The 16,766-nt window shown below is 37.6% G+C and overlaps 1 protein-coding gene across 9 annotated transcripts in view; it reads right to left on the minus strand.

Annotated features, from left to right (window-relative positions):
• Positions 1 to 545: 545 nt before the first annotated feature.
• Positions 546 to 16,766, minus strand: part of adgrg6 (adhesion G protein-coupled receptor G6) — a 93,690-nt gene continuing 77,469 nt past the window's right edge. For 7 of the 9 annotated variants that reach the window (XM_048250980.1, XM_048250984.1, XM_048250983.1 and 4 more), the window contains 9 exons: positions 16,633 to 16,678; positions 14,419 to 14,525; positions 14,180 to 14,307; positions 13,811 to 14,079; positions 13,612 to 13,714; positions 13,191 to 13,474; positions 11,588 to 11,689; positions 8,747 to 8,902; positions 546 to 1,417 (listed from right to left, as the gene is read on the minus strand). In XM_048250980.1, the coding sequence (XP_048106937.1) occupies positions 1,242 to 1,417; positions 8,747 to 8,902; positions 11,588 to 11,689; positions 13,191 to 13,474; positions 13,612 to 13,714; positions 13,811 to 14,079; positions 14,180 to 14,307; positions 14,419 to 14,525; positions 16,633 to 16,678 (1,371 nt within the window). In that variant the 3' untranslated portion in view covers positions 546 to 1,241. Of the gene's footprint in view, positions 1,418 to 6,147; positions 6,819 to 8,746; positions 8,903 to 11,587; positions 11,690 to 13,190; positions 13,475 to 13,611; positions 13,715 to 13,810; positions 14,080 to 14,179; positions 14,308 to 14,418; positions 14,526 to 16,632; positions 16,679 to 16,766 lie in introns of those variants that run through there. The other 2 variants (XM_048250978.1, XR_007194420.1) reach the window with 2 other exon arrangements.

Genomic DNA, 16,766 nt, shown 5'->3' on the forward strand with positions numbered 1-16,766 from the left:
AAATTATATTCGATAGTTTGCTTTGTTGATTCCACTGTTGTAAAGCCTGCTTGTTGCTATAGTTCAATCATTGTTTTTTTTTACTTATCTACTTCAGGAGTCCCAATGTACAGAATTAATAACCCCATGCCAGCCAATCAGAATATAGTATTTGTCTCTTGGGGATACGTTTTCAATAATATGTCTTGTAGTTTCTTTTAAAGGTTGGTATACCGACATCATGGTTAAAATCACTTTATATAGCACATACAATTATCCTTCAACTGACTATCTTTTTTTGTGTAACTGGATGCAAGGTCTAATGTGATTTGTTCCAGTTTTTCATCTTGTACAAAAAACTTTTATGCCACTCACTCAGACAGTATATATATAACATATGACATTTCCAGTCCTGTAGCACCTGACCCACTTGACAATTTCCTGGAGTGAGTTTTTTCAGCTTTCGGACATGTCTTGAGGATAAAGAGAAAAGTTGGATCTACTTTTAAGTTACCCAATAAACATTAGTCAACAACAACAACAAAGATGCATTTGTGACAAGTGGGCATTTTCCTCATTAGTGTTTAATTGAATTTAGTCCACAACTTGTAATAACTGTAATAATGTTTAATTATTCATGACTAAGTGTCCAATGAACAAATTGAAGAATTAAAAACATCATACGTAATGGTTTCCCTTTAAAACCTCTTTTGTGATCGTAAACATATATGTTCAAACAATTTCTGACTTCATGTAGCCAGCCACCAACGAAATAAATAGGTTGTCCTATCTTAACAATGTTTCAAAAAACAACATAAAATGTACTACCTAAATAAATAGCTTATGTCATATACCAGCAGCTACATTTTCCTTCTACTATGGCCAGTAGTGACTAAATATGTTACATTAGATCTGTTAACTATATTTCATCAGTAGCTTGTCATATGATCACAGTGGAAAAGGAGAGATTGTATGGCACAATAAAAGGATTATCATGAAAAGATGTCCTCTAAGATAACATTACAACAACTATAAAATGGCAAGCTTACACAAATCACAATTTTTTTTTTTGCAAAAACATGCACTGTTGGTAATTAAAATCCCATCACTTCATCGTGCATATATACTGTACACCCACGTCTCTTATTGGGAGTTGTCTAGAAAATATATTTTTTGCATTGTTCATAGAGGTTTTTCTGCTCTTTTAATTAGGGACAAAGAAATTATGACAATCCATTGTCATCCATTGCAGAGGTTCAATTCTAGAACTTGGTGTTGTGGTTGAAGTTGTCAGACATGATGAAGTTCTTGTAGAAGTGTTCTGAACGCACTGAACAGTATCCTTTCATCTTATCAATCACATGGTGCACTGGAATGATAGAGGCCTCGCCATCAGAAGGGCAACATTTGAAGTTGATAGGGCTGGAGGAAATTTTGTCTAAACGAGGACAAAATAAAACAGTAAAAAAGGTTAAGACATTCAGTGGTTCCTTGTTTCTGTCAAAAAATTAGAGACCCATAGGTTGGATGATTCAGAGTTAAAACAACCTGGGGTTTATTTATGGATGATAACGAGTTCAAAGTTACAAAATACGCTATTCGCAGTAGTTTTGAGCTAGACTATTTTTGCGTAAACAATGAAATAGCTTACAGTATAGCTAGTAGTGCAAAGGGGCATGAAAAATCATCAAAAACAACAAATCACTATTTTGGTAACACTCCATAATAAGGTGCCATAATAAAAAGCAAACTAGTAATTACCTAACCCTTTGTTAATATTTGTTAATTGTTACTAAAATATTTGGCACAAGTTAATAGTTTTTTCATCATTAATTAAATATTAGTTGTCTACATAAAATCTGTATGTCAATTTTTTAACAAATCTATTAACTAATATTGTATTGTATATTTGTTAATAGTTAACTAAATGTCTTTTTGGCACTAATTAAGTTATTTCTTACATCATTTAATTTTTAAATGTTTATTTACAAACTATATGCTAATATAAAAGTTAATGACATTTTATTATTTATCTAGCTTTTCTGATTAGCTTTGTGGAGAATTTATGGAATTTAAGGTTTATGGCTTTATGGTCTTGTGGGGTGTATAAGGCACCCTTCTGCCAGTGGTTGGTTGTGTGAGAGTTTGTGCACCTCTTCTTTCACTTCATCCTTATTGGATATCTTGGTGGTTGGCTGTCATGTAATTGGTGACCCTCTGGCTAGTGTTTGAAAGTAGTGTACCCTTTGCCTTTGGAAGTACTATTTGGTTGCTGCTTGGTGAATTTGGTGAAATTCAGGGGAGGGAGGTGTAACAGAGTTAGAAATGTAGTTTAGTGTTTGTATGTGATTTTCGCCGTAATTTAGCAGCCTTATTGAGATTGGTGTTTTGGAGCCCCCTTTGGAGAAACGGTATACTGCAGCTCTGCTGCGTTTTGTCCTTGTATTGTTGCCATAGCTGATCAGAAGCGGTATGCTTTGCATTGGGTAGGTTGGCTGTATGAAGCACTCCCCACTTTGTTTTCATTTTGTAACGGTAAAATGTTGTTTAAGTTGAAAACTTCGATATACCACCTGTATTATATTACTTTACATGTATTGTTAGGATTTGGGTGCAATTCTAGCAACTTGGAGAACGTGTATTAATGTTTTCATTATGACCACGAGTTCATACACACTGAGGCTAACGTGACTAGCTGTAAACTCCGCTAGCAACTTTTCATGCTTTCAGTGTAGTTTAGCTTAGTGTGCATGGAAAGTGCAATTCAGTCTAGCAGGAAATTAATGTACATTTAGTTTAGCAGTATCTTTATGCATTACCTCCGTATGGTCTATGTCTGTGAGTGTTTAATGAGTCTCAGAATATTAATAAACTGTTGTTCTGTGCACCTGAACATTCCATGTTGCATACATGTCTCCCTTGCTAGTAGGGCTAGCTGACAGTGATGGTATAGGAATGATGCATACATATAGCCCAGTCAACTACTTCTTTTTATTTTGCTTGTGCAGATGCTGTTTTATGTATGCCAGTGCCTGAAGGCATGAACTTTTCCTAAAGTAATAAATGTGATAAGCCAGTTTTGGTCTCATTCCCTTCACCGTCTGACTAATAGTTATATATTACTAATATATTAATAAAGCTTAACCAACTTTATTATAAGGGTCCCCCATACTGATAGTTATATATTACTAATATATTAATTAAGCTTAACCAACTTTATTATAAGGGGCCCCACACTGATAGCTATATACTACTAATATGTTAATTAAGCTTAACAAACTTTATTATAAGGGTCCCCCATACTGATAGTTATATATCATTAATATATTAATTAAGCTTAACCAACTTTATTGCAAGCGGTTCTGGTGCCAACAAGAGTGGCAGCATGTCAAGGTAGCTCTGTTTTTTTCTTGAATTTCCCCTTGGGGATCAATAAAGTATCTATCTATGGTAAGGGTCCTATGGGGAGTGGTTCATATTGGGATAGGCAGAAGCACAGTTTACTAACAATAAGTTAAATAATAATAAGTCATTAACTTTTCTATTAACATATAGTTTGTAAATAAACATTTAACATTTAAATGATGTAAGAAATAACTGTTAATTAGTGCCAAAAAGACATTTAGTTAACTATTAACACATATTAATACAATATTAGTTAATAGATTTGCTAAAACATTAAGGCCATCCTTAAAAATATTTTCGTTTGCCGTAACCCGACCGACCCTGTCAATTTAGAACCTACCCAAATATTTATTTTTTTCCCCTTTTAGTCCGACCGACTTGCCGGTTGTAAACTTGCGTTAAGACCGACCGATTTTGTTTTATACTCTAAACAACCAATACAAATAAAATACTATTTATTTTAGTAGGCCTAAGTATTGTGAATATAAATTGCCTACATACAAACGCTCTCTTAAATAAAACCCTGTGGCGTCATCTACACCATTGGTTTACGCATGTTACAGTATGGCCTATACGCTTCCTTTCATTCACACAACGACAACGCTTTTACTTGGCACGAAGTTCTGGAAGAACTGTGCCCAGATATTTTCCCATCCTTTCTCCCCTCTAGTCTAACGGTGACTGTTGAAGAATTGAAATTGGTTGTGGTCTATTCAGCATTTCTTAAAATATGGGTCCGCAACGTGGAGACTGCTGGTCCGCTAAGTGGAGGAAATTAGGCCCGGTGCTTCGCCTGATAATTTGCTGCGCCCAGTTGATCAAGATACCGCGGACCGACAAAAAAAGAAAACAAACGTTTCTACTATCGATGTCATTAAACATGGAGCCATATAATAAAGTGGTGGTATGAGCGTTCATTCAATGCAGGCGTCTGCGCGAGAGAAACTGAAACTAATCGATAACGTTGGTATCAAAGCTCCGCTTCAACCAGTTGAATGCTATTTAATTGTTTTACGACACATAATAGAACGACGTTGATTTTTGGAACTTCCATAGAAACAGAGGAGAGACTGTATAATATAGCACTGAGTATTGCATTGTCAAATTTGAAAATAACGTGGCCAAAAGCTATTGTAGCCTTCTTTCTATCTGTTAAAGATCAACAGATCAGTGTTTTACGCCTATCTGCTCGCCAAAAAAAGCTGGTATTGTGTTTCCTGAATCCTTACATTCAGGCATTCAAATTAAACTTCATTAAACAACATGTATTTCTCCATTTCCTACCAATGTATGATGCTTGCATGAGGGAAACATACCAAAACAAAAGCACCCATATAATTGTTGCTGTTTTGAGAAGTATTTATTTTCTTATGCAAGCATCATGCAACCATGCAAAAGCAATGAAATTATATCTTACATTAGTAAAGCGGTCCTCTGATGTGCATGTCACAAAACATTTAAGTGAAAGTGCATGTATAACAATATAGGCATAATAATGATTGTGATAATGATAATGACAATTTGATTGGGGGGGAGTGGGGTTGGGTATGTGTAGATGAGCCCTATGACCCCAAAGTCTGCCATGACTGGGCCTCAGGTCAAAGAAGTTTGAGAAAGGCTGGTCTACATAACCTGCATCAGATTGAGGTTTGCAACGATGCGCCTGAAGGCACGGGTTGAGGATCCAGTCAGTTACGTCACAATATGCACATTTGTTTAAATTCATATCTACGTAATCACCATGACCAAAATTTAACTTTTTTTTTTACTTTGAATCTTGAAAAAAAAAATACCTACCTACCGACCCATTTTTTTTTTTTTTTTTTTTTTTTTGGCTGTTACTGCAAACAAGAATATTTTTAAGGATGGTCTAACATACAGATTTTATGCAAACAACTAATATTTAATTAATGATGAAAAAACTATTAACTTGTGCCAAATAGATATGTTAGTAACAATTAACAAATATTAACAAAGGGTTAGGTAATTACTAGTTTGCTATTTATTATGGCACCTTATTATGGAGTGTTACCACTATTGGTAAGTCACTGACCAGAATCAAAATTACATTACACTTCAATGATAGTGTGGAGATGGCCTACAGACTCATCGAAGCATTGTACTTTGAACTTTGTATGTGTACAGAGAGGTTATAATTTTTACTTATTTTAAGGAGTCTTGCACTGGCAGACAAATTTGCTTGTTTTTAGGACAAATTTGCTTTACGAACTGGCAGACAAATTTATTATTTATTATAATATTGATTTATTATAATTTATGAAAATTTATTATTTTCAGGATGGGATGTCTTAAAATAAATCAAAGTGTTCTTAAATTAAGTCAAATGATTTTAAGAGAAAATATTAATAATACTTGGCTAGATTTTATTAGAGAAGCAGTTTTTGCAGTGTAGACAGTACGTTGTTTTAACTCCAGCTCATTCATTTAAGTGTTTAATTTTAGCTGACACAAAGGTAATTTTAGTTTTGTGATGACACAGAGGGTTGCAGTTAGGTGATGATATCGATACAAACAGAGAGTAAACTATAGCGGTGGGAGTTCACACACTTTGTACAGACTAAATTGTAACACTAGACTTCCAACTGTTCCCTCACGTTTATCCTGCATTATTGGGAATGCACTGATATTTTGACACATTGATTTGCTGATATGTTGTAAGGATCTATGTAGATGTGCAGCTATGTAGAGGGATCAGTCATGTATAATGTCAGGCATTTAGTGAATATGTTTACAGAAGAGAAATTAATCAACGCTTAAGACACTTAGGAGCACTTTTTTATTTTGGTGAAGAGGTGAGAGGGTTTTAAGGACACTTGTGCATGGGACATACTTCCATACATTTTGACATATCTGAGGCCACCATGCCACTTCCAAAATTCTGAGGAGTTTGACTGAAAATTAAGCCCACCAATTTGTTTCTTACCTTATCCATCCTGTTATTGTTAAGTATGGAGAAGGAGCACTAAAATGGGGAGCTAAACCACTCATACTCAATACTCAAAACATAGTCAATGAAACCCACATTTATAGCACAGGACATCACAGCAGTGAATTTGAAGCATATATTAATATAGCACAGGACATGACCGTAAACTTTCTAATTTCTCTCTTTTAATATCACATTGTGATCTTAAATATAACTTGTACATAAACTTCACTACAGTGCATAGCTGATTTTGTGACTTAACATAATTTTGCCAATTTTTATAATTTATCCGATGGTGAATCAAAAACACAAATAGAGACAAAGTCCTTTTGAACGAGACAACACAAGTACTTAACAAGGGTGTAGGCTAATGTCAAGACAGCTACGCAGGCAAAATGGCTTGGGAATGCAAGATAGGGTAATGTAGAGTCAAGTGAGGAGCCTGCAGAGGTGTTTCTTTGCCCTAATGGCAGCCACTAGTGACTTCCTGCAGAAAAGAAAGAAAAATGACTTAGAGAAGACCTCTCAACAATTGAAGCAGTCTCTAGCTGTTGGCGTACTGTTTTTTCCTACTTCACATAAAAAGATGGAAAGCGATTTGTCAGAATCAATCTCACATCCACAAAGGGCTGTTGGTAGATTGAAACATGATTGGTACCATGGCCATATGTGTCATGATGCTTTTATTTAAAACAATAATGGCACATAATTCCTCTTCCTCTTGGTCGGTAACGTCTGTGTCCTTATCGCCCACTTGCAAGAGCGACTCGGCCTATCACCCACTCTGCTCGGCCTGGCCCGTGGTGGAGATGGAACTCCCTCCTCAGCACGGTGGTCAGTCACTCTTTCTAATGTTTTTGACCTAGCGTGTGGTCTCCCCTGATTGTCGTGGTCAGAGTCATCTTTATTAGTAGAAAGGTGGACTCATTTTCATTTTCCCCTTCAGCACCTGAGAAGTTGTGCCTGTAAAGTTTCCGGGAAGTGTGACCTAGCAAGACTTAGCGACACTGCCACCTAGTGATAAACCCACGAAAATAAATGGTGGGGGTGTTAATTAATATTACTACGCTAGGTCGAAGTACTCCCAAGTGCTATTGCGCCACACATTGTAGTTCTCCTGTTTATTCGCTTAAAAAATCGCCACTTTTCATGTTGTGTGACCTTACACATTTTTATCAACTACTCGTGCAACTGTTTTTAAGTAGGGAAAACGTGGATGTTTTTGATTACTGCTATCTTCCTCCCTCTATGGCTACGTCTGAGCCCGCTAGCATAGCAACATGCTAACACATTCGCGCCGTGAACCACAGCGTTTGAGTGCACATATCGACACGGGAGAGGTATGACTCAACTCGTGAAAGTTAAGGTAAGAACATATATTACTACTGACATTGGGTGGCGTGTTCCTTTAAGAGACAAAAAAGGCACATTTAGCTGATGCTCCCAGACCTAGTATTGTAGCTCAATGGGAGTACTGGCCATTAGCTGCAGCTACTCCAGTTCGGTAGCACCGATTTTGGTCGTTATTTTTCCTATCGACAGTACTACTCTGTGACGTGTAGCAGTCAAGATCCATGTAAAAATTTGCTGGATTTCTCTTTTAAACTCAGAGTAATCAGCCCAGCCTCAAAACGTTATGAACGTTTCGAGAATTATCCAGATCCTCCCAATAACCACTCCACTACTACTCTCTGACAAAGTGGACAAATTAGGCCTTTCATTATTTCGACCAAACAAATGGACTTTTAATGGATTTTTTTGAAAAAAATGAAAATTACAAATAATTTCTTCAGAAATCTGCAGATACTGTTGACATAGTTGTAACACAGGAAACCTAATACCTTTACTAGACTATATTTATATTTTAGACTATGATTTAGCATTTTAAGCCTGCTAATTAGCATAATAACAAAGGCTTCTGTAGGCAAGACATCACATTTTAACTGATAGACATCATCACCATGAAATTTCCTCATAATTTGCCACTAGAAGTTAACTTTTGCAAAAGTGGGCCTAGTCTACACATCAGTGCTGATCAGTGCTCTGACACATCACCAATGCACATCAGAGCCCATTGCATACTGTCAAGGAAACGTTCATTCAGCCTAGAAACTAACTAAATCCAGAAACATGTAATGGCAGCCATCATCTATTCCAAAAATATGTCTGGGGTGATTAACAAGCCAACATTAGCAAGTTATCAAGCTCACTACCCAAAAGAGTGGAAGCTGTTACAGCTACAGGGGATGGGGTGGCAACTCCATGTAATGGATATGGCAACTCCATATAATGCCATGTCGTCCCTGTGGGCACGTATTGGCAAGCGCCCCAATACTTTTGTCTATGTAGTGGATATAACATAGCCTATACAATATGTCTCTTTTAAATATGGATGCAGAAATTGGGTTGTCTTACCTGAACTGTTGTTATAGTTAGCAAAAGGATTTAAAGAGGCTTTTGCTTTCGATGTCCAGTTAGCTGTACTTGAGCTGAAAGAGCTGGAGGACAGGGACTTCCCCAGATTGTCTGAGCTAACTTTTTTGGTGTTGTTAGTAGCAGTCTTGCTCCAGTCTGAAAAAATACAATTCCATAAGATCAATCCAACAGTCTGTATTTGAAATATTATATCATATGAGAAACATATTTTCTGTCCTAACAATCGATAACTCAAAACGTTTTTTTTTTTTTAATTATGAGTCGGTTCTGTATTTAATAGCTAATCCCAGGGGTGAAAATCCAGGTGGTCCAGTACTGCTAACCACTATAAGATTCAGTGGCGGTATGTAGTACTGGAAAGAGAGATGAGCAGCTGCCTGCCAAAAACAGGGCTGGACATACAGGGCAATTCGCCTTATTCACCCGGCAGCCAGAACGAGGCTAAAGGGTACACTTGCCATTACACCTCAGTCCCGCAGATGGTGGTGGTAATGCACTCCGTTTGCAAACTGCCAAAAAAAAACTCACTGAAGAAGAAGAACAGGCTAGTGAACCCTTATTCTTTTTTGGTGAGCTTTTTTTTTTTTGGCAGTTTGCAAACGGAGTGCATTACCACCACCATCTGCTGGACTGAGGTGTAATGGCAAGTGTACCCTTTAGCCTTGTTCTGGCTGCCAGGTGAATAAGGTCAATGGACAAATCTCACTCCCTAATGCAACACATACCTTTCTCAATCTTTTAGTCTATGCTTCCTCCAATGTGATTTTTAAATTAAACTTACGAGATCTGTGCATTACGGCAGATAGGCTGTCTGTGAGCACATCTGACTCGAAAGCAACAGTGAATTATTCATCAACCAATAAACGAATAACTTAACTAATTAAGGAATGCACCACACTGTGGGATTATCTTCTATCCAATGTAGGCTATCTTCAAAGAGAAATAGAGTAATATAGCTGCAAGCAGCAATGAGGGGGCCAAGCAGATAGGCCGGAGTAACCATGGCAACGGAATGCTGTTAGCTCAATGCTGCAATCAGACGTATGGCCATAAGCTGTCAAAGCAAGTTTCACGTCAAAAGTTACAAGGCAAAATGCATTTTTGCTAATTGCAGTGACCCTAGTGGTCAAAGGTCACAAAATTTCTTCGGCATTCACCTGATGGGGTCATGAGTCCATGTACCAAGTTTGGTTTTGATACATGCAACGATTGCTGAGATATGAGCTCACTTCCTGTTTGGCGGCTTCGCCACAAATTTCGATTGGATGTGACGGGCGAACGCTTCTATCAATTGTTACAGAAATAAATGAAGTGACAAGGCATGGTCTGAAGATGGTCTGTGCCAATTTTGGTGAAGATCAGATGAAATTTGTGACCTGTGCGAAATTGTTGGTGTTTTTGATCAAATCAAATATGGCGGCCGAATAAATTATATTGATGTGACAGGTTGCCCTCAGTTGACCTAAGGACCTTTCACAGTATTACCAGACACCACTAGTACAATTTAATTCTAAGCACAGCAGCAGCTACAGGCCAAAAGGCATGTTTGTGAATTACAGCGCCCCCTAGAGGTCAAAGGTCACCAAATTTCTTGAGGGTTCTCCTGATGGGGTCATGAGTCAATGTACCAAGTTTGGTTTTGATACATGCAAGGGTTGCTGAAATATGAGCTCACTTCCTGTTTAGCGCTTCACAAGAAATTTTGATTGGCTTTTACGGGCTTAACGGTAATACTTCCGAAGACAAAAGTGATAACTTTTGTGAGGCTTGGTCTGAAGATGATCTGTGTCAAATTTGGTGGGAATCAGAGAAAGTATGTGACCCCTGATACATTTTAAGTGTTTTTGATGAAATCCAAAATGGCGGAAAATCCATCATGGCGGAAAATGACGTCATAGGGTGCGTTGAACTCGGCTTGACTATCGGACCAACAGGTCAAAAGTTACGTGCATGAACGCACGTCCAACTTTGGCCTGTTGGTGGCACTAGAGGGTTCGAGTTGCCGACATGAAACTTGGTGACATGAATCATGGGACTGTCCCCAATCAGTGTGCCAAATTTCCCAACTTTTTACCATAAGGTTCTATGGGCTGCCATAGACTCCCATTGCATATAATAATAATAATAGGAAAACGTAGAAACACAATGAGGTCCTCTCAGCTTCGCTGCTTGGCCCCCAAATATTAGCGACAGACTGAAGCAAACTAACTGTATTTGGAAAGGTAACATGAAGCCATACAAAAAGAAAGAGAGGTGAGTTAAGGAACTACATTTAAGAAATTAATTGATCTATTAACTTATTAATTTATTTTTTACTAAATGCATACCGTAGCTATATTAGCGATATCTTTTTTCATGAAAAAACTAGTTGACAAACTTGACTATGACAGTTTATCCTGAAGAAGTGAGGGCAGGTAGAGGGGACTTCCAAAGAAGGGAGAAGGATTCTGATGAATGCTCTACAAATAGGCTAAAATTAATCAATTAATGTAGCCTATTTAGGTGTTTTCAAAAATGTTCAGTGTTAAGAAGAGATGAACAATATGAAGTGATGTGAAGATTATGTTTGTAGTACCGGCAAGAATTTTAAATGACTGTATTTTCCGGACTATAAGTCACACTTTTTTTCATAGTTTGGCTGGTCCTGCGACTCAGGTGCAACATATATATATATATTTATTTATATGTTTTTTTCCTCTACATGACACATTTTTTGACTGGTGCGACTTATCCTCCGGTGCGACTTATAGTCCGGAAAATACGGTACTTTCACCCCTGGCTAAGCCTGAAAATGACATGCAGTATTGTGATTAAGATGACCTGAGTTGTCAGCTAGACGTAGTTGTCCACAACATAAATATCTCCTCCACTGCTTTTGCACATTCTCTTTCAAAGCACAGTGGAAGACAAATATGAACAGTCCTGTTGAAGAGAAGATTACATAGCAAATTAGCATTTCAAATTTAGATGACTAAGGGACAAAAAATGACCAAATTTGTATAATGACTTGTATAAAGATAGAGTTAGTATACAAATAAAGTAACATAATACAACCATGTCTGTGGAAGTAATAAATAATCTGGATTTTTGCCGGGTTCCAGATACGAGATTCATATCAGATATGATATGATATTAGATTGATATGTTTGCACAGAAATTAAGTGTCTGTATACAGTCAGTCTAGTGTTAAAGGAGAAATAAAGGCCATTTCAGTTTTCCTCATTGTTACATGGAAAAAGGATAAAAATTTAGATTACTGTGTACACTGACTGAGATTCCACATCCAACACATATGTGCCATTCTCAAAATCGTGCAAACATCGGTAAAGACAGGAGCTGAAAGGTGAAAGCACCAGAAAACCTGGTACAATCAAATATTTGATTTGTAGCGAAAATTTCAGCACTTTCAAAAACAATGGATTCAGTCTTCGGAGCACCTGTTTTGCACTTCTCCATAGCAACCTTGGTAACACTTTTAACTACCCTGTAACTACCAAAAATGACAGGCTTAGTACTTGGCAAATTTGGCGTAACAAAAAATAAGCACAGTAATATAGCCGCAAGCTGCAATGTGAGGGGCCCAGCAGTACACTACCAGAAATGGCGTTGCCATGGAATGAGCAAGCACTCACAGCAACTTTCAAGGCAATAGGCCAAAGATTGGCTAAGATTAGGGATGTAACGGTATATTATGCTCACGGTTATAGTAAGCAAAATTATCACTGTTTTCGGTATTATCGCTGTATTTTTAAGCTGAAATAGTTTCAAAAAGTGTGACGTGTTTACTATATTACAAAAATATAGGCAAAACCTTATCAAAAGTGAAACTTTTAACCAGGGACACTGGAACTCATTTTCAACTGGGGGTGCTGTGGAATTAACCAGTATTAGTGTCTTATTCAGCTATTAGCTAAACGACTTCAGGATGGCAAAAAAACTCTGAGAACTCTGGGAAAGGTAATAAAGTAATACAACTAATACAACTGCTAATGCTATGGATACTAGTTTGCTTAATACTCCATTTCTGTAAGAGATGATGAACACTCTCAGAAACGCCTTGAGAAACTCTTGGGTTGCTTTTGCAGTATATTTTATCCATATGCACTGTGAAATGCCATCACACCAGTTTTGCAGCATTTGGCTGAATCTGAACTGAGAGAGAGGTCACAGTTGGCCATGAAACTGCCGTCAATTGTCCGATTACATTTGAGTCTCAAAAATGGAGTGACAATGAATAAAAAAAAAAACGGTTAATGCATTTTTTTTCAACCCCTTGAATTAAAGTTGAAAGTCTATACTGTACTTCAAGCACATCCTGATTGCTTGGTTTCTGATTCATTGTGATGGTGTATACAGGCAAAATGACAAATCTTTCAATCTACAAAACTTTCTCTTATATTTATTATTAATTTTTGTTACTGACCTTGAAGTGAGTTGAAGATGGAGAACAGGTACATGAAGGCCAAGTTGACAGGGCCCCAGGCAAAGAAGGCAAAGCCCCATGTCATACCAAGGAGGAAGGTCAAGCTGACCACACTACGCAGGTTACGTAAGATCTCCTCTCTCAAGGTACGATTGCTACGCTTACCATTGCGACCACAGATCTGGATCATCACAACGATGAACATGGCCACATTCATGAGGAAGATAATGGAGAAGTAACCCACACATGTTACATAGAACACTGTGTTGCTTCTGATCCAGCAGCTACAGAAAAGAGTGCATTCATCAGCTCATAGTCCATCTCTAACTCAGATAAAAAAAAAAAAAAACAGTACTCTGAAATATCTATAACATGGTGCTGTATTTGTGTGACAACTTCTGACATGCTTTGTGAAACTCACAACTTTGATGATTCTTGTCCGATGTCACCCTTTCCATAATATTCCAGCCCATAAGAGTGTTTGTCAACTGCTACTACAATGCAAACAATGGCAGCCGGAAGTCCTGAGAGAGGGACAGTTTAATGTAATAAGTGTATTGTATTTATTCATGACATCATATATAACACATTTAGCTTTAAGAGGTGAAGGAATTTAGTACCCCATCCAACTAGGCAGAATTTCAGAATGTATCTTCTTATGTAGGTGTTGAACACCTTGACCAGCGCCATGTACATGTGTATTGACTCCAGTCCCATCCAAGTAAAAGAGGTTAGCAGGAAGAAGTGCATAAAGACAGCCACAGCAATACACAGGCCTTCCATGCCAAATGATGCCAGCCAACCATCAAGAAGAAAGACCATGTTAAGGAACAACAGTGAGGTACTGAGGTTCATAAGGATCTTTGCTGGGTGGTCTCTGCGCAGCTTTCTGAAGTTTCCAAAACAGACAAGGACAATACAGGCAATTAAGCAACTTTAGTAACTTGCTTGCTATTTCACTTCAAAAATCTTTAGGTCAAAACACTCACTCAAAGGTAATATAAGTGAGAAGAGTGGCTGCTGAGAAGATAGCAGACACACCACATCCAATGTAAGTGATAAAAGTGAGAACCCTTGTGTTCTGGTAATCAATTTGTGCTGCAGTGCCTGATATATCCTGAAAGAAAACAAATGAAAACTTGTAATGTAGTTGGATTTGACCTCACATTGAAATAAAATATGAAACGATAACACAACATGATACAATGAAATAACACAATAACCTCACCATTAAAATCCCGAAGTGAGTCAGATGATTACACAGACACACAGTCCTGTTGTCACTTGAATCAGGACTGACTAGGCAACCCTCGCTGTTCCAGCCACCAATTCCATCTAGTGATAACAGAGTAAAAAGTATTTCCCATGATAAAAATAGGAAATGTTGTAGTGTGAAAATTTGAAGTGATTTGCACACTACACGTTGGCCTACTGGTCAAAAATACTTTCAAAAATAGCAATGATGCTAAGAGAAATGTACCAAATTTGATCTCTGATACAATATTTTTGTGATCAACTTACAACTTTGTAAATGCTTTAGTAACCCTTTCTTTCAATGGGTGCTGATAATCGTGGCATACAGTCATCATGGCCAAATGTATTGTTACCCTTTTAGCTATTTGCTTCATTCCTCCTGAAAAGTGATGAAATTAAAAGCATAGCATGTATAGCCCCCAGCTCTGAAAACTGGAAACAAACGAAGTGGGGGCAGCCTGCCCCCAAACAAAAACGAAACCTTGCTTGGAATTTCTCTGGGAAATGAAAGTAGGAGTGAGCTACCTCTCTGGCATGTTTCGTTTGGTCCTTGGATAAAATATAATGGACGTTATTTTGTGCAAAACCTTCTGCTTATAAATTTAAATATAAACATAGCGACAGACAAATGAGACTTGATGCACAAACCCTGACTGCACCTTCAATAAGAAGTTTAAAGCCTGTAGATATAGAAACCTAGATGCCACATTGTCTGTTAAGTTCTATTAGGAGGGAGGGAGGGATGCGTCGATGCGTCCACCATAAATGTGTATATTCTACAGGCCAATGTGGTATCTAGGTTTCTATACCTATGCTGTAGCCAACCTCCATGGACATAACTGCAAGTGGAAAATTAAGCTCAGCCTGACAGAAGGATACACATCAGCTCTATGTTTACAGAGGGAAAAAAATTAAACTTTCATAAAAAAGAATAAGTCTCATTTCTATACCGCAAGTCTCATTTCTATACCGTAAGTCTCATTTCTATACCATAAGTCTAATTTCTATACCGTAAGTCTCATTTCTTTAATGGCAGTATCAACATTAGATTATAGATTGATACCTTTAGGGTTAGCATTAACATAATCCCAAGGTCATATCAACAGTTGAATTTTATTATAACACTGCTAATTAGATTGACTAAAATGGCATGGCAGCTGTGGTGTGCTAAATGAAGGTAAACCACATAAATACCTTCAAATGGAGTGCACTGAAGTCACAAGACTCTGACTACCTAAGAGTAGTCTAATTAAAATGAAATGTTGGATAGCAGCTATCAAAATAGCAAGCATTTTTCTTATCTACCTCTGAGCAGGGTCCTGAAAGAGACCCTGCAGGGTCAGTTTCTGCGGTGGGGACACACAAAAAGGTGTGAGACCCCTACACTAACCATGAGTTCCTGGCCATAGATGTCAGTATGATGAAGAGAATGGGTGTATGCTATGTATACGTTGTGGTGGAAATGGGGCTCTGATATGTTTTGGGGCTGCTTTGCTGTGTCTGGAATTGGGAGTCTTGGATAGCTTCAAAAATGGTATTTGATGTTGTGAAAATGTAGCCTTCCTTTTCACCAACACACCTGACCCTTTTTCTCCTACACATGCAAACACAAATACTGACAACTTTTACTTCCTGGTCCTGCACAACATCTATCCCCAAGACACTTTCAAATTGGATTTTACCAGTCTCTGTCAGGAAAAACAAAGGAAACAAGGAAATAAGGTAGGAATATATCCTAGGCTATGTTCATAACTGCTGTTGCATTATTGCATTTACTGTTGGCTTTTGTTTTATGTTGGTTCTTTCTGTAAGGAAGTTGTCTATGCAAGGATGTTTTGTGAATATCTGTGGTACAATTGCTGCTTTTAAAGGATGGTGCCTGATGTGAGTAGGCTTATTTGGTGTTCAGTTGTTGCTGTAAGGGCGTAGTCTTGTGTAATGATGTTGTGTGAGTATTTGGTGGTTCAATGGCTGCTGTGTAAGTATGTGGCCTTAGGTGATGTGGTGTTCAATGTTGCTCTGTAAGGATGTTGTGATTGAACTTTATATTTGTGCAAGTAACAAGGCACAAATTGTAACTCAAAATGTAGCGCTTTGTCACTTTTGCATCTTGTTTCTTTTGGCAAAAGGCCAAACTGCAATCCCAGAGACTATTGCAATATCACTGATCATGACAAAAGCAACTTACTTTTGATGGTAAAATCCCAAAATACACAGCTTCGCTTTGGATCTGGCTGAAAGATACAAAAACAGTGATATTCATGATTCATGCTCTTTTTAACTGGAAGGGACATGAGCACATTACTACTCAACATTATCATG

The sequence above is a fragment of the Alosa alosa genome, chromosome 8 (genome assembly GCF_017589495.1).
Source record: "Alosa alosa isolate M-15738 ecotype Scorff River chromosome 8, AALO_Geno_1.1, whole genome shotgun sequence".
Taxonomy (NCBI): Eukaryota; Metazoa; Chordata; class Actinopteri; order Clupeiformes; family Clupeidae; genus Alosa; species Alosa alosa.